The sequence below is a fragment of the Oncorhynchus gorbuscha genome, linkage group LG26 (genome assembly GCF_021184085.1).
Source record: "Oncorhynchus gorbuscha isolate QuinsamMale2020 ecotype Even-year linkage group LG26, OgorEven_v1.0, whole genome shotgun sequence".
Lineage (NCBI taxonomy): Eukaryota > Metazoa > Chordata > Actinopteri > Salmoniformes > Salmonidae > Oncorhynchus > Oncorhynchus gorbuscha.
The window spans coordinates 28,051,450-28,069,599 of record NC_060198.1 but is presented as its reverse complement, the minus strand read 5'-3'; the positions used below and the strand labels follow the sequence as shown (position 1 = coordinate 28,069,599).

The following is an 18,150-nucleotide window of genomic DNA, read 5'->3' as shown; positions in this document are numbered from 1 at the left end:
CTGTGTTCAAATGAGGTAAGATTAGGGAGGTAAGGCAATAAATAGGCCGTAGTGGCGAAGTAATTACAATTTAGCAGTTACACACTGGAGTGGTGTATGTGCAGAAGATGCATGCGCAAGTAAAGATACTGGGGTGCAAAGGAGCAAAAAAAGAAATAACAATATGTGGATGAGGTAGTTGGATGGGCTATTTACAGATGGGCTATGTACAGGTACAATGATCTGTGAGTTGACATAACTCCACCATTCCAATTTACAAAATCATTTAAGATCAAAATACTATTTTCAAACATCTACAGATATTTTATCAAGCAGCACATTTGAGTTCAGCCATAATATTTGTTGTAATATTTTTTTATTTTTTCAGGGGGATGAAATTGAAATTGTAGCCAGCTCTACAATGCCTGTTTGAAAAAGAGAGATACTTTGAAAAAAGTATAATTTTCAATTAATCGAAAAGGCAATCTGCACAAAGGCAACACGGCCATTTTTAACAATGGATGAGCTTTTCTTAGTAATCTACTTGAGAACCATTTAGTGTTCAAGTAAAACTTTTGAATAAGTGAAGCTTTTTGAGAGTGTTTTAGTGCTTTTATATTTATTAATCTCAACCCACCCAATTCATATTCATTATATAGATAGACATGCTTTATTTTGTCTGGTTTAGCATCCCAGATAAAGCAAAATATTTTTTGCTCATATGATTTGAAAAACTCATCATCAGGAGTAGGCAGCGCCATAAGTAAGTGGGAAAACTGAGATATGAATAAGAAGTTAATCAGAGCAATTCTTCAATCGATAGACAGGTATTTACCTCTCCATGGTTGCAGGATCTTGTCTATTTTTACACGTTATCTATTGAAATTCATTGTGGAGAGCTTATTTATATATTTTGTGATATGAATACCGAGTATGTCTACTTCACCATCAGCCCATGTGATAGGTAAACTGCAGGGTAATGTAAAAGTTGTATTTTTAAAGATCCAATATATAATATTGTACACTTATCATAAATATGTTTTAATCCAGAGTGTACAGGAAAGTTATCTAGATCTTCAAGGAGACATTGCAGGGATCTAGCTTGTGGACTTAATATAAAACTTGAGTCATCGGCATACATGGACACCTTTGTTTTTAAGCCTTGGATTTCTAATCCTCTAATGTTGTTATTGGATCTGATTTTAATAGCTAACATTTTTGATGACCATCACGAATAGATATGGTGACAGCGGACACCCTTGTTTAACTCCTCTTGAAAATTCAAAACTCTCTGAGAAGTAGCTGTTAATTACTATTTTACACCTGGGGTTGCTATACATTACTTTTACCCATTTTATAAGAGAATCACCAGAATTGATAAATACATTTATAAATAAAATCCAGTCTTACTTTATCAAATGCCTTTTCAAAATCTGCTATAAAGACCAGGCCTGGCCTGGCCTATTTCTAGTAGTTGTCATATATTATTTCCAATGTTTCACCCATGTAAAAAAAACTGCCTGATCAGGATGAACAATACCTGGTAAAACCCTTTAAATTTAAGTGCTATGCATTTCGCTAGTATTTTTGCATCACAACATTGAAGTGTAAGGGGCCTCCAGTTTTTTAGATAGACTGGATCTTGATATTTGCCATCTGGGTCTTGTTTTAATGATAGAGAAATCAGACCTTACTGCTGAGTACCTGACAGATGGCTATTTCTATCTGAGTAGTTAAATCAATCTAACAATGGAGCTTTTAATATATCAAAAAAGTATTGATATACCTCTACCGGTATGCCTTCAAGCCCTGGGGTTTTTCCAGACTGAAAGGATTTTAATAGCCTAAAATAGTTCTTCCTCTGTAAATTGGCCTTCGCACTGATTTTTCTGTACATTTGTTAATTTTCCATTTTTTTATTATTTGGAAAGAATTCCTTACCGTAATCTTCATTCAGTGGGAGAGGATGAGACGGAAAAGAGAACATCTGCCTAAAATATTCTCTTTTAAAATATAATTTGGAAAATCATAAATGACTCCGTCTTCAGGAACAAGTTTCTGGAAATTATTTTTGTTAGTGTTCCTGTATTGGAGATTCAGGAATAGTTTTGTGCATTTTTCTCCATATTCCATCCAGTTTGCTTTATTTTTGTAATTGATACATTAGATAGTTCTTGAATAAGTTCCTCAAGTTCTTTTTGTTTTTCCTCTAACTTATTTTGTATCTCTGTAGTATCGTTTGTATTGTTATCTACCTGTACAATTAGTTCATGGATTTCCCTTGTTAGTCTTGTCTCTTTAGCCAGAAACTGCCTTTTTATTATTGATGAATATTGAATTGAATGACCTCTGAAGGTACATTTAAAGGTATCCCAAACAATAAGGGGATTTGCTGAACTTCTATTTTATTGGAAGAATTCAGTTATAAATTATTTTGTTAAAAATGAGTTGCCCTCCAGTAAACTTCGATTACATTTCCAATAATCCCATCCAAGTAGAAATTCTATAAGAGTTATTTGAAGGCCAATTAGATGATGAATCGATCGCATTCTGTCTCCTATTAAAACTTTTTTAACCTTTGATGCAAGAGAGAAAGAGACAAGAAAGTAGTCAGGACGAATAGTTTGATTAAGTCTCTTCCATGTATATCTCACTACGTCGGGGTTTTTTAGTCTCCAAATAGCCACTATTTCTAATGTCTCCATAATATGTGTGATTTCCTTAAGGGCATAGTGTTGATAGTTTGTATAGTGATTTCCTATACAGTCCATTAAGGTACTTAGCATTGTGTTCTAATATCCTACCATTATGATTTGATCATTTGATGCCTGTAAGTTCAATAAATTGGTATAAATGTTTTTGAAGAAGTGTGGATCATCCTGATTTGGACCATATAGATTCATGAGCCAAATCTCTTTTTCGTCCACTTTCATATTCAAAAGGATCCACATTCCTTGTGAATCATTCCTGACTGTTTGCACATTCAGATCGACATTTTTGTTACTTAATATCATCACACCCTTTGAGTTCCTTTGTCCATGACAGAAGATTATTTCACCAACCCGTTCCTTTTTCCACGCAACTTCATCTAAGGATGTAGAGTGAGTTTCCTGTAAACAATATATGTTATATTCCTTTTCTTTTAGCCACGTAAAGACTGATCTTCTTTATAATCTGCCAAACCATTACAATAATAACTGGCTATACTCATTTCACCCCTTACCATAACTAGATACTCTTCTCAGTCAGAATTGACCATAATTAGTGCTTGTAAAGTTACTGCCATCAGAGGTAATATGACGGTCAAAATTAGAGCTTTGAAATGTCTGATATTTAGAATTCAAGAAATAGGTTCCTGCAATATTTGTTTTGTTCCCTTGCCTGTGAGCCAATGCCACAAATGTTAGAAAATTGAGACATGATATTATGTGTAGTAAATCTGAGTAGGTTGATGTGTATGATATTGGATGTGATTTAGTGAGAGTGTGTATGATGTCTGTATAAGAGCAAGGCTATAATGTTTGCTATCCAAATAAAGAATAACTCCGCCAATTTGCATGGTTGAGGATCTATGTGTGTAACATGTAGTGCGTATAGCCTTAATATTCATGATGATAATTGTAATCCATATCGTATCACCGTCATAGTTGCATCATAATTACCTGCAACATCATTGAAAACACATCCCAGCATTTCCATAGCAATTGACGTTTCACATGATCATGAAAGACACTTTGCATTACTCTAGAGACGGCTTCACGACAGTACAAATGTATTCCATGCAATATGTTATTATTCCCCAATATGCCCCTAGTCTGATATCTTCCCTTTGCTTGTTGTAAACATATATACACACGTAGACAAAGACATAAATAAGATAGACAAACAAGAAACATATGAATATGAACATGTGAATGTTAGCAGTACAGAAAGTTTGCCATCAAAGCGGAAAATAAACACAATCGTTGTGAATTTCAGCAAACTACTCAGCAAACACATGGAATGACTGTTTTCCTGTCATTCTATTCATCTAAACATTTTCTCATGATCTACCACCACTTTATTACTTGATTTTCCGAACTCTGGTCACGTTTCCGATGCTATAGAATCAGCAACGGTCCAATGAATGTGTTTATTTGTGCTCCAGCATGGAATTATTACCTTGTCTTAAACTGTATATTTTGAACTAGACTATATTCTGTCTGGTTGTCTGAGCTTGTAAGAGTCTGAACTTTGAGTTGAGTGATCTTAATTTGCCCATTTTGAGAACCTTATTATAATGTGTGTTGTGTGTGTGTGTGTCTGTGTGTGTGTGTGTGTATGTGTGTGTGTGTGTGTGTGTGTGTGTGTGTGTGTGTGTGTGTGTGTGTGTGTGTGTGTGTGTGTGTGTGTGTGTGTGTGTGTGTGTGTGTGCGTCTGTGTGTGTGTGTGCGTCTGTGTGTGTGTGTGCGTCTGTGTGTGTGTGTGTGTCTGTGTGTGTGTGTGCGTCTGTGTGTGTGTGTGTGTGTGTGTGTGTGTGTGTGTGTGTGTGTGTGTGTGTGTGTGTGTGTGTGTGTGTGTGTGTGTGTGTGTGTGTGTGTGTGTGTGTGTGTGTGTGTGTGTGTGTGTGTATTATTCAGGTGTGAGAAGTTGGCAGAGACGATCTGGCAGAACAGGCAGCAGATCAGGAGAGCAGAACACCTGAGACAACAGCTTCCCATCCCCGGGCCCATCGAGGAGCTACTGAACGACCTCAACAGCACCATCACAGACATCATCTCAGCACTGGTCACCAGGTGTGTGTGTGCGTGTGCAAGTGTGCGTGTGTGTGTGTAAAGTTGTTGTTATTGTTCAGTATCAAAGTGCAAGGTATAGTGAGAATAGGTTGTAGTGTGTTGGACTGTGTGCGAGTGGCCTTGAGCTGGAAAGTGGGTGTGTTTAAATGTGAGCTTCTTATAGACACACTTATCTTCAGTGTGTATGCTACTCTACAGTCATGTTTATCCCCCCCCTCCATCTCCTCTGTGTGATGGGACTAAATGGAGAACAACTGAACTGTGCTACTTACCATATACTACACTCAGTGTGAACCCTTATACAAACCCTATCCTACTGACATAACCCCTGACTCCTTATGTGGCCAATAGAGTGTGAGATTACATTTATTACCAGAATTACATTAGAAATGACTCAGCATCGCACATCATGGGAGCCTGGTTATGTGACTCTGTGGAGCAGCAAATCGTGTGTGTGTGTGTTTTGACTCTGTGCTGAGCCCAAGCTGGGTTGTTCCGAGGCAGGGGGAGCAAGCTGCTGATAGTTCCTCCAGCAGTCCAGCCCAGCTCTGCTCTCAACCCTTGCTGAACCTGTCAATGAACACACAAACACAACCCAGTCAGCCTGCATTTACCCTCAACGCTACAAGGAGGGAGAGATGGGGGGAGGAGAGTGGGAGGCCTGCTATCGATCCGAGAGGAAAAAGAAAACAGGAGGGAGAGTGAACGGTGTAGAAAAGGAGATGAAGATAAAGTATGAGGAAGAGGAGGAGTGAACAGAGTTTCAAAGATATAAAGTGAAAGAAAGAGGGTCGATTCGAGAGCTAAAGAGACAAAAATAGTGTTTGATACTAGAGATGTTAGAGTCTACAATGATGGTGAGGTGGGGAGGAAGGCTAACAGGCTCCGAAAGTTAGCTTGAGTTCCATGGTAGAGTGTTGTAGCCCTGGGGACACTGTCTGTCAGCCCGTATCAGTCCGCCAGCCTCACTGACTGGATCAGGAAGTCTTCTGAGTGCTCCCAGAACCCTCTGCTCTCTCCCCATTCCAGCTGTGGTCCCCACAGAGACCCATAATGCACTGAGAAGCTGTGTCATTGTCAGAACAATGTCCGTTAGGCCGCAGACAGGGAGGCATTGAGAGCGTAAAAACAATTATTTTAAAGTCCATACTACCGCACTGGTGTTTCCTCTCCTCTTAATTCGCTCTTTCCTGCTCTCCAGTGAAACCACACCCACATCCTCTCTACTGTTCCCCCTAAACCTCTAGCAGGCGCCTGGGAGGGAGGCTAGGGAGGGAGGGAGGGTATCTCATCACTGCCTGCTCACAGAGATGAGAATATTGAGTATGGTTAGCCAAGCCTAAAACACAAACAGCGTACCCTACTAAAAAGCCCTAGCTGCCTGAATGAATGAGCATCATGCTGCCTGTGTGTAGCGTTTGTCTGTCTGTGTGTGTTTACGTGTGGGAGCATCGAGAGCTGACAGCTTGCGTACTGTGTAACTTTCAAAAGCAGGTCAAATAGACGTAATAGGCAGCAGTGTGTGATGATCCCTGTGGTGATCTGTCAGTTAAAGAGATAGTGCTAAATGTTTTCAATCAAGCCCTTTTTCTACTAACCAAGAGTCAGGTGAACTCATGGAAACCATCTGTATGACTCTGTGTGCAGTTTAAAGGAAGTTGAAGTTTCTGGGGCCATTGCTAACTAGCAAGCTAGTTGTTCCTGTAGACTTTGCTCCAGCATCTTCCTTCAAACTGCATGCAAAGACATGCAAATAGTATACATGAGTTCAAGCTAAAATGTTGCATTATCCCTTTAAAGCAACCCTCTACACTTTCCTCTGACTCTAGTCTGTCTGTCTGTCTGTCTGTCTGTCTGTCTGTCTGTCTGTCTGTCTGTCTGTCTGTCTGTCTGTCTGTCTGTCTGTCTGTCTGTCTGTCTGTCTGTCTGTCTGTCTGTCTGTCTGTCTGTCTGTCTGTCTGTCTGTCTGTCTGTCTGTCTGTCTGTCTGTCTGTCTGTCTGTTTTTTCTCACTCTCTGTCTCTCTGTCTCTCTGTCTCTCTGTCTCTCTGTCTCTCTGTCTCTCTCTCTCTCTCTCTCTCTCTCTCTCTCTCTCTCTCTCTCTCTCTCTCTCTCTCTCTCTCTCTAGCACCTTTATCATAGAGAAGCAGCCTCCCCAGGTGCTGAAGACCCAGACCAAGTTTGCCGCCACAGTGCGCCTCCTAGTGGGTGGAAAGCTCAATGTGCACATGAACCCCCCGCAGGTCAAGGCCACCATCATCAGTGAACAGCAGGCGAAGGCCTTGCTCAAGAATGAGAACACCAGGAAGTAAGTCACAGCATAGAGCCCCCTCATCACTGATATCTACTGTCACAGTGGAATCTATGGAGCAAGTGGAGATTCCACATTTAGACATCCACATCCCACGTTCTACACACCTAATAGAACCCTAAAGTAGTTTGTCTATACATTTTCCTTCCTAGTACTAAAAGAATAGCCGTGTTAGCCTAAATTTGGGTAGCATTTTGCAAGATTGTCAGCATTGGCATCCTGAAAAAAACTTGTCTCACCTAAATTGAAATGAGTCATTCCCCTTCATGTTCTGTGGAGGTTTCATGACTCTATGATTAATACATCTGCTGAAGCATCTACCTCTCCTCTTCCTCCTCCATCTTCCTTCCCCCTCCCCCAGTGACAGCAGTGGAGAGATCCTTAACAACAACTGTGTGATGGAGTACCACCAGGCCACAGGAACACTCAGCGCCAACTTCAGGAACATGGTGAGGATGGACGGGACCAGGGAGTCTCAGACTGTAATACCACACCTAGAGAAGATTCTCTTCAGAGACAAACCCCAGCTAAACTGGAATCCAAGAGGCTTTTGGAGATTCTGCATTCTCATTCTGTGTTCATACTCATACAGATCGCATGTTACTCAGCCCACATGCTGTTTTGAGTTCCCTAGGGTCCTCCATGAATCATTTACATGTAAACTCGGGCTTAAATGGATACTTCGGGATTTTGGCAATGCACTTGTGGATACCATTTTTATGTCTCTATTTCCAGAAGAAAGGAAGTTAAAGGCAGAATGCTAGTGAATATGCAATGGCTTGCGAAACTACCCCTAACTTGCTACATACTGGACACAGGGACATAAAGATGGTACCCATGACTTCCTCTGACTCTGCGGAAGTAGACAAAGGGCCTCATTGCCAAAATTCCGAAGTATCCACTCAAATCTGCTGAAATGAAAGGGAATCATGTATGTGTGTGTTTGATCAGAGAACTGCTCCTCAAAGTGAATAGTCTAGAAGATGTTTGTGTGCTGTGCTGCTGTCCTCTCATGATCCTCCTCTCTGACCCCGCCTCCTCTCTCATGTAGTCTTTGAAGAGGATCAAGCGCTCGGACCGGCGAGGGGCGGAGTCTGTGACAGAGGAGAAGTTTACCATTCTGTTTGAGTCTCAGTTCAGCGTCGGGGGTAATGAGCTGGTCTTTCAGGTGAAGGTAAGAACTGATAACCTGGTCCCAGATCTGTTTGTGCTGTTTTGCCAACTCTTATCAATAGAGCACACACAGGAAGGGATGAGCAGAGTGGTGGACTAGCCCAAGGTGAGCTGTTGACTCTAGTCTAACCTATAGCGCCTCAGCAGCCTTTCTTTCTTTCTGGTCCTGACGAGAAGAAAAAACTGTCGGGGGAGGTTCTCTTCTCCACTGTTCAACCAATCCGGTAAATGTGGAGGAGGAGCTAAGACGGAGTGTCGCCTGTGTTAACGTCCAAAAGAGGAAGTCACGTCACAGGCTCTCTTTCCTTTCCCCCTGAACACCAGACGCATCCAGTTGTCGTCGACGCGCAGAGGGTGGCTCCGTCAATGCACCATGTTCCTTACCCTGCTCCTTCAGTGACCGTATTAGAAGTAGTAATCATTGTCAAAGCTATGTCACACAAGAAAAATGACCTTCACATTGTCAATGCTACAGGGAACATATATGCTCCCCTAGTCCCTTAACACATTTGTTCATGTATTTCTCTGAATTATATGGATTTTTTGGTTGGAACAGAAAGTGCTAAACGGTAGGTTAAAAAACATGTTTTACATGAGTTGCCTTATATATACTGTATTTGATACACATATACATCATTGTGTTTGTAATGACCCCTGAACTTTTCCTTCCTTCCTTCCTTCCTTCCTTCCTTCCTTCCTTCCTTCCTTCCTTCCTTCCTTCCTTCCTTCCTTCCTTCCTTCCTTCCTTCCTTCCTTCCTTCCTTCCTTCCTTCCTTCCTTCCTTCCTTCCTTCCTTCCTTCCTTCCTTCCTTCCTTCCTTCCTTCCTTCCTTCCTTCCTTCCTTCCCTCTCTCTCTCTCTCTCTCTCTCTCTCTCTCTCTCTCTCTCTCTCTCTCTCTCTCTCTCTCTCTCTCTCTCTCTCCCCTCAGACGTTATCACTTCCTGTGGTGGTGATCGTCCACGGTAGCCAAGACAATAACGCCACGGCAACAGTGCTGTGGGACAACGCTTTTGCCGAACCCGTAAGTTCAGTGTGATCATCATGTTGTGTGTATGTGCGTGTGTGATGATGTCTTTAACACTTTACGTTGCCCTGGTTTAGGGGCCTTAACCATCTCTCCACTCCTCCTCCCCAGGGTCGGGTGCCCTTCATAGTGCCTGATAAGGTGCTGTGGCCCCAGCTGTGTGAGGCCCTCAACATGAAGTACAAGGCGGAGGTGCAGAGTAACCGTGGCCTCTCAGAGGAGAACCTGGTCTTCCTGGCCCAGAAAGCATTCAGTAGCTCCAGCATCAACCCTGACGACTACCGCGGCATGACCATGACCTGGTCCCAGTTCAACAGGGTAAGACCAGGGTGGGCCTCAAATGGCACCATGTTTCCTATGTGGTGCACTACTTTTGACCAGGGCCCATCTTTTGACAAGAACCCTATGGGCACTGATCAAAAGCAGTGCACTTTGTAGTGAGTAGGGTGCCATGTGGGACACAGACCATGACTACTGACCAGTGGACTATAAGACCTGACCTCTGCATTAGGAACAAGTTGTTGTAGAGGGGTGATATCATCTCTTTGATACTCAGAGGCAACCTATTGTTTTTACCATACCTGGCTGGTGTATATTTCATTTAGATGTGAGTATGTGCCACTGCAGACACCGTTTACCTCGATGGTGTTCCTTCCCCTGTTCAGAGTAATGATTCCCCTATATCTGCATTGGGGGCGACAGGTAGTCTAGTGGTTAGAGCGTTGGGCCAGTAACAGAAAGGTTGCTAGATGGAATCCCCGAGCTGACAAGGTAGAAATGTGTCGTTCTGCCCCTGAACAAGGCAGTTAACCCACTGTTCCAAGGCCGTCAATTTGTTCTAAACTGACTTGCCTGGTTAAATAAAAAATACATTTGAATCTGCTCTCCTTGGGCTGAGCGAGTCTCTAATGTGTTTCTCTCTAAGGTGTGTCCTTAATGGTACCATATTCCCTACATAGTTCACTGGGCCCTGGTCAAAGGTAGTGCACTAGGTAGGGAATAGGGTGCTATTTAATCTGATGAGCTCTAGTTGGCTGGCTGTGAGGTCCTCAGGTCTGGTTAATGGGCCTGTTTGTCCAGACAGGAAGGACTAATTCCGCCCCAGTCCTCATTGGCTCCCTCTAACCAGCCACTGATGACAGAGAGCACACTCACATTCAGACCTCATTCACCTTAGAGCATCAGCCTCATTAGAGAGAGAGAGAGAGAGAGGGCCTAGAGACAGGAACATGAACATGCAACTCACTCACTGATACACACGTGTATGCACACGCACACAACAGCACAGCACACACACACGCACACACACGCACACACACGCACACACACGCACACACACGCATACTTATAAACTCTCTCTCCCCACAAACACAATAACCCTGTGGACTCTGCATTGCTGCAACAGTCTGAACTGATCTGAACTGGATGGATGGATGTAAGGGGGTCAGCTGAACTCTGGGAAATATCTCTCAGTGACTGACTGTCTATTGTAATTGCTACTCTACTCTACTCTACTCTACTCTACTCTACTCTACTCTACTCTACTCTACTCTACTCTACTCTACTCTACTCTACTCTACTCTGTATGTGTGAGGGGAAGTAAACAACAAATGGTTTATCGACTGTATCAAACCCAATGTCCCAATCCCTCTAACCTGCAGGAGAGTCTGCCTGGCAGGAATTTCACGTTCTGGCAGTGGTTTGATGGGGTCATGGAACTCACAAAAAAACATCTCAAACCACACTGGAATGATGGGTAAGAATACTTTTTTGAATGTCTAAATTCCTAGAACCTCTACTCCAGAATAACCTGTGGAAATGAGGTTTGACTTGGATTGTGTGTTAGTGTAACATGAGATGCCTGCAGGTGCACACACTGCCCAAGTAGACAGGGAAATGGACAGAGAAAATGACTCTAACTAAACTAAAGGCCTCGTTTTGTTGTCGTTTGAATGGCAGCTGTAATGTGCTTTCTTTAGTGAGTCTTCTTGATAGAATGCACTTGGTGTTTTTTCCTCTTAAGCCCCCCTGCTGTTACAGCCTCACATTTTGATTGCTTTTTTAATCTCAGCGAGCCTCTACCAAAAGGCCCTCCCCACAATGGACACGGCTTTACCATAGCAACCACAGAGATATTTATCCCTACATGTAATGGGTCAAAAGGATACAATTATTGTAGGGGCAGGGGGAGGCATGACAATGTATGTAACAATGTATCTTTGTCTATCTCTGTCCTTATGTCCCCCTGCTGTCCTCCTTCTGTCCTCCTCATGTTCTCCTTATGTTCTCCTCCTGTCCTCCTCATGTCCTCCTTATGTCCCCCTCCTGTCCTCCTTCTGTCCTCCTCATGTCCTCCTCCTGTCCTCCTCATGTCCTCCTTCTATTCTCCTCATGTTCTTCTTATGTCCCCCTCCTGTCCTCCTCCTGTCCTCCTTCTGTCCCCCTCATGTTCTCCTTATGTTCTCCTCCTGTCCTCCTCATGTCCTCCTTATGTCCCCCTCCTGTCCTCCTTCTGTCCTCCTCATGTTCTCCTTATGTTCTCCTCCTGTCCTCCTCATGTCCTCCTTATGTTCTCCTCATGTTCTCCTTATGTCCCCCTCCTGTCCTCCTTCTGTCCTCCTCATGTTCTCCTTATGTTCTCTTCCTGTCCTCCTCCTGTCCTCCTTCTGTCCTCCTCATGTTCTCCTTATGTTCTCCTCCTGTCCTCCTCATGTCCTCCTTATGTTCTCCTCATGTTCTCCTTATGTCCCCCTCCTGTCCTCCTCCTGTCCTCCTTCGGTCCTCCTCATGTCCTCCTCCTGTCTCCTTCTGTTCTCCTCATGTTCTTCTTATGTCCCCCTCCTGTCCTGTCCTCCTCCTCCCCCTCATGTCTCTCCTTCTGTCCCCCTCATGTTCTCCTTATGTTCTCCTCCTGTCCTCCTTCTGTCCCCCTCATGTTCTCCTTATGTTCTCCTCCTGTCCTCCTCATGTCCTCCTTATGTCCCCCTCCTGTCCTCCTTCTGTCCTCCTCATGTCCCCCTCCTGTCCTCCTTCTGTCCTCCTCATGTTCTCCTTATGTCCCCCTCCTGTCCTCCTCCTGTCCTCCTTCGGTCCTCCTCATGTCCTCCTCCTGTCCTCCTTCTGTTCTCCTCATGTTCTTCTTATGTCCCCCTCCTGTCCTCCTCCTGTCCTCCTTCTGTCCCCCTCATGTTCTCCTTATGTTCTCCTCCTGTCCTCCTCATGTCCTCCTTATGTCCCCCTCCTGTCCTCCTTCTGTCCTCCTCATGTTCTCCTTATGTTCTCCTCCTGTCCTCCTCATGTCCTCCTTATGTTCTCCTCATGTTCTCCTTATGTCCCCCTCCTGTCCTCCTTCTGTCCTCCTCATGTTCTCCTTATGTTCTCCTCCTGTCCTCCTCATGTCCTCCTTATGTTCTCCTCATGTTCTCCTTATGTCCCCCTCCTGTCCTCCTCCTGTCCTCCTTCGGTCCTCCTCATGTCCTCCTTATGTTCTCCTCCTGTCCTCCTTCTGTCCTCCTCATGTCCTCCTTATGTTCTCCTCCTGTCCTCCTCATGTCCTCCTTATGTTCTCCTCCTGTCCTTCTTCTGTCCTCCTCATGTCCTCCTCATGTTCTCCTTATGTCCCCCTCCTGTCCTCCTTCTGTCCTCCTCATGTTCTCCTTATGTTCTCCTCCTGTCCTCCTCATGTCCTCCTTATGTTCTCCTCATGTTCTCCTTATGTCCCCCTCCTGTCCTCCTCCTGTCCTCCTTCGGTCCTCCTCATGTTCTCCTCATGTCCTCCTTATGTTCTCCTCCTGTCCTCCTCATGTCCTCCTTATGTTCTCCTCCTGTCCTTCTTCTGTCCTCCTCATGTCCTCCTCATGTTCTCCTCCTGTCCTCCCTATGTTCTCCTCCTGTCCTCCTTATGTTTTCCTCCTGTCCTCCTTCTGTCCTCCTTATCTTATCCTCCTGTCCTCCTCATGTTCTCCTCATGTTCTCCTCCTGTCCTCCTTATGTTCTCCTCCTGTCCTCCTCATGTCCTCCTTATGTTTTCCTCCTGTCCTCCTTCTGTCCTCCTCATGTCCTCCTTATGCCCTCCTCCATATTCTCTATACATTTTCCCTCTCTCCGTATCTCCCTCTTGCTGTCTCTCCCCTTCTCTCTCTCTCTCTCTCTCTCTCTCTCTCTCTCTCTCTCTCTCTCTCTCTCTCTCTCTCTCTCTCTCTCTCTCTCTTCCTTCCTCCGTTCTCTATGTACAGGGCGATCCTGGGATTTGTGAACAAGCAGCAGGCCCAGGACATGTTGATGTCCAAACCCAACGGGACCTTCCTGCTCCGCTTCAGCGACTCTGAGATCGGAGGGATCACTATCGCCTGGGTGGCTGAGAATCCCAACAAACCAGGTCCTGACAACCAACCAATCAAGCGATCAATCAATTCATGATTTTGTCAGTTATTCAATTAGTCAACACATTCATCTTTGCCGGAGAAAGGTCTGTAAAAATAGCCAAGTGAAACTATAACACGTGTGTCTATGTTTCCAGGGGAGAGGATGGTGTGGAACCTCATGCCCTACACAACCAAAGACTTCTCCATCCGCTCTCTGGCTGACCGCATCAGTGACCTCAACCACCTCCTGTTCCTCTACCCAGACAGACCCAAGGATGAGGTCTTCTCCAAATACTACACGCCGCCCCTGTGTATGTACCTTACCTCTATTCATCCCTATACAAATACATGGTGACATATAATTATACTGTAGTGTCTATTCTCTATATCTGTTGCAATGTGGTCAGATAGAGGCTTATAACAGCCACACTGAGGAACCTGTGAATGTGGACCGTATCTGCAGTCTGAATATAGCGATTCTCCCTGTCTCTCCTTCCCTTGCCTTTCTCTCTTACAGCCAAAGCAGTGGATGGATACGTGAAACCGCAGATCAAACAAGTGGTACCAGAGTAAGTCTCGATCTCTCTCTCTCTCCTTCTCGCTCTCTGTGGCGATAGGGCTGATTTAATCACCTAACAATGTGGCCTGAATGCAGATCAACCATTAGGTCTTCACTCCAGATGGAGGAACCAATTAGAGCCCAGCATCCGCGGGCCTGAGGGCGCCTCTGTCCCTCTCATCACTGCACTTAGTAATGTCAGTCTGGGTAATGAGTTTGCAGGGTCCCTATTGTTACCATGGGGCTGTGGGCCTCTCAATGGGAGGACTCCAGGGGCTGCTGCCCAGCACCCTGCCTAACCTGATCCTGCTGCTCAAAGGGACTGGTAATTCATGAAGCAGAGGAGGAGCAGGAGGAGCAGGAGGAGGGGGTGGTGGTGGTGAAGGGATGGTGATGAAGGTTGCCGTGGTAACCGACAAAGCTTGCAGTCGGATTGACGTTCTCTGACTCGTGCTCGTGGTGTCTGTCTGTTTGTCTGAACCTGCAGGTTCACCACGACCAATCCTGACCCAGCAGCAAACCCCACCTACATGGATCACGGAGCCTCCCCTGTTGTCAGTCACCCTCCAAACTACGGCATATACCAGCCTATGTGAGGAGATTACATATGTGTGCGTGCATGTGGGAATGTGAGGTGTGTGTGTCTGATGGCCTGTGCTACTAACTGGTCCCTGTGTTGTGAGGTGTGTGTGTCCTGTGTTACGAACTGGTTCCTGTGTTGTGAGGTGTGTGTGGCCTGTGCTACTAACTGGTCCCTGTGTTGTGAGGTGTGTGTCTGATGGCCTGTGCTACTAACTGGTCCCTGTGTTGTGAGGTGTGTGTCTGATACCCTGTGTTACTAACTGGTTCCTGTGTTGTGAGGTGTGTGTCTGATACCCTGTGTTACTAACTGGTCCCTGTGTTGTGAGGTGTGTGTCTGATACCCTGTGTTACTAACTGGTTCCTGTGTTGTGAGGTGTGTGTCTGATACCCTGTGTTACTAACTGGTTCCTGTGTTGTGAGGTGTGTGTCTGATACCCTGTGTTACTAACTGGTCCCTGTGTTGTGAGGTGTGTGTCTGATACCCTGTGTTACTAACTGGTCCCTGTGTTGTGAGGTGTGTGTCTGATACCCTGTGTTACTAACTGGTCCCTGTGTTGTGAGGTGTGTGTCTGATACCCTGTGTTACCAACTGGTTCCTGTGTTGTGAGGTGTGTGTCTGATACCCTGTGTTACTAACTGGTCCCTGTGTTGTGAGGTGTGTGTCTGATACCCTGTGTTACTAACTGGTCCCTGTGTTGTGAAGTATGTATGTCTGATACCCTGTGTTACTAACTGGTTCCTGTGTTGTGAAGTGTGTGTGTCTGATACCCTGTGTTACTAACTGGTCCCTGTGTTGTGAAGTGTGTATGTCTGATACCCTGTGTTACTAACTGGTTCCTGTGTTGTGAGGTGTGTGTGTCTGATACCCTGTGTTACTAACTGGTCCCTGTGTTGTGAGGTGTGCGTGTCTGATACCCTGTGTTACTAACTGTGTCTGATACCCTGTGTTACTAACTGGTCCCTGTGTTGTGAGGTGTGTGTCTGATACCCTGTGTTACTAACTGGTCCCTGTGTTGTGAGGTGTGTGTGTCTGATACCCTGTGTTACTAACTGGTTCCTGTGTTGTGAGTGTTCCTGTGTGTGAGGTGTGTGTGTCTGATACCCTGTGTTACTAACTGGTCCCTGTGTTGTGAGTTGTGTGTGTCTGATACCCTGTGTTACTAACCCTGTGTTACTAACTGGTCCCTGTGTTGTGAGGTGTGTGTGTCTGATACCCTGTGTTACTAACTGGTTCCTGTGTTGTGAGGTGTGTGTGTCTGATACCCTGTGTTACTAACTGGTCCCTGTGTTGTGAGGTGTGTGTGTCTGATACCCTGTGTTACTAACTGGTCCCTGTGTTGTGAGTTGTGTGTGTCTGATACCCTGTGTTACTAACTGGTCCCTGTGTTGTGAGGTGTGTGTGTCTGATACCCTGTGTTACTAACTGGTTCCTGTGTTGTGAGGTGTGTGTGTCTGATACCCTGTGTTACTAACTGGTCCCTGTGTTGTGAGGTGTGTGTGTCTGATACCCTGTGTTACTAACTGGTCCCTGTGTTGTGAGGTGTGTGTGTCTGATACCCTGTGTTACTAACTGGTCCCTGTGTTGTGAGGTGTGTGTGTCTGATACCCTGTGTTACTAACTGGTCCCTGTGTTGTGAGGTGTGTGTGTCTGATACCCTGTGTTACTAACTGGTCCCTGTGTTGTGGCAGGAGTGACTCCATGTTAGATGCTGACGGTGACTTTGACCTGGATGACACCATGGACGTGGCGCGACACGTTGAGGAGCTGCTGCGGCGACCGATGGAGAACCAATGGAGCGGCCAGCAGTCGTGACCCTCAACCTCTAACCCCTGACACCAACAAAAGAACCCTGTGTTGTGAGGTGTGTATGTCTGATACCCTGTGTTACTAACTGGTTCCTGTGTTGTGAGGTGTGTGTGTCGCACCTTTTGACATTTCTGATGGTTTAATTCCATTCCTTTCCTCCTGTTCTGTTTCAGCTATAATGTGACATGTTAATAATGGTTGTGATTGTTTTTTTGTTTTTTCCCCTCAGCATGCAAGCTGCACGTCAGTGACCTGATTTCAGTTTGTCTCCGTGCGTATCTGTAAAACAGACTTGGTAGAAATGCAAAAACAACACACAATGTTACAGTATTGTATGAAAAAAAAATCAAATCACGCAATGTATTTTAATTTGGTCATAATTCTAACAAAGATATATGAAGAACACTCTCCACAACCGGTATGAAGTCATTTAAACAGTTGTACTGTTTTTATTTTTGTTTAGTTATTTTATTATTGTAAATGGTTTATCAACAAAGTTTGTTGTTTATTGAATCCGCCCTCTGCCAAATAAGAGAAAGACTTCAATGAATAATTTGTTGTTGTTATTGACAATATCATTGGATTTGTTGCTACGGGAAGTTTCAATCAGTACTCTAATAATTCTGAATCTTTACACACTAAACTCCAAGCAGAATGGCTCTCATTTCATTCTCAGAGCACACTGAGTATCTATGTCACACACACACGCACGCACACGCACACACACACACACACACACACACACGGTTGCATAATATACACTGCTCAAAAAAATAAAGGGAACACTAAAATAACACATCCTAGATCTGAATGAATGTTGAATGTTGAATGTGCTGACAACAAAATCACCCAAAAATGATCAATGGAAATCAAATTTATCAACCCATGGAGGTCTGGATTTGGAGTGAAAAACCACACTATAGGCTGATCCAAAATGAGTCAAAATGAGGTTCAGTAGTGTGTGTGGCCTCCACGTGCCTGTATGACCTCCCTACAACGCCTGGGCATGCTCCTGATGAGGTGGCGGATGGTCTCCTGAGGGATCTCCTCCCAGACCTAGACTAACTCCTGGACAGTCTGTGGTGCAACGCCACGTTGGTGGATGGAACGAGACATGATGTCGCAGATATGCTCAATTGGATTCAGGTCTGGGGAACGGGCGGGCCGGTCCATAGCATCAATGCCTTCCTCTTGCAGGAACTGCTGACACACTCCAGTCACATGAGGTCTAGCAATGTCTTGCATTAGGAGGAACCCAGGGCCAACCGCACCAGCATATGGTCTCACAAGGGGTCTGAGGATCTCATCTCGGTACCTAATGGCAGTCAGGCTATCTCTGGCGCGCACATGGAGGGCTGTGCGGCCCCCCAAAGAAATGCCACCCCACACCATGACTGACCCACCGCTAAACCGGTCATGCTGGAGGATGTTGCAGGCAGCAGAACGTTCTCCACGTTGTCTCAAGACTCTGTCACGTCTGTCACGTGCTCAGTGTGAACCTGCTTTCATCTGTGAAGAGCACAGGGAGCCAGTGGCGAATTTGCCAATCTTGGTGTTCTCTGGCAAATGCCAAACGT

The 18,150-nt window shown here is 44.9% G+C and overlaps 1 protein-coding gene across 3 annotated transcripts in view; it reads left to right on the top strand.

Moving 5' to 3' along the window:
• LOC124015283 (signal transducer and activator of transcription 5B-like) overlaps positions 1-16,883 on the top strand; it is a 98,282-nt gene extending 81,399 nt beyond the window's left edge. For all 3 annotated transcript variants that reach the window (XM_046330413.1, XM_046330415.1, XM_046330414.1), the window contains 13 exons: positions 4,599-4,754; positions 6,882-7,061; positions 7,426-7,513; positions 8,116-8,238; positions 9,166-9,258; positions 9,373-9,579; positions 10,923-11,017; positions 13,497-13,639; positions 13,781-13,936; positions 14,143-14,194; positions 14,672-14,776; positions 16,456-16,617; positions 16,688-16,883. In XM_046330413.1, the coding sequence (XP_046186369.1) occupies positions 4,599-4,754; positions 6,882-7,061; positions 7,426-7,513; positions 8,116-8,238; positions 9,166-9,258; positions 9,373-9,579; positions 10,923-11,017; positions 13,497-13,639; positions 13,781-13,936; positions 14,143-14,194; positions 14,672-14,776; positions 16,456-16,579 (1,522 nt within the window). In that variant the 3' untranslated portion in view covers positions 16,580-16,617; positions 16,688-16,883. The remainder of the gene's footprint in view (positions 1-4,598; positions 4,755-6,881; positions 7,062-7,425; positions 7,514-8,115; positions 8,239-9,165; positions 9,259-9,372; positions 9,580-10,922; positions 11,018-13,496; positions 13,640-13,780; positions 13,937-14,142; positions 14,195-14,671; positions 14,777-16,455; positions 16,618-16,687) is intronic.
• Positions 16,884-18,150: the final 1,267 nt, after the last annotated feature.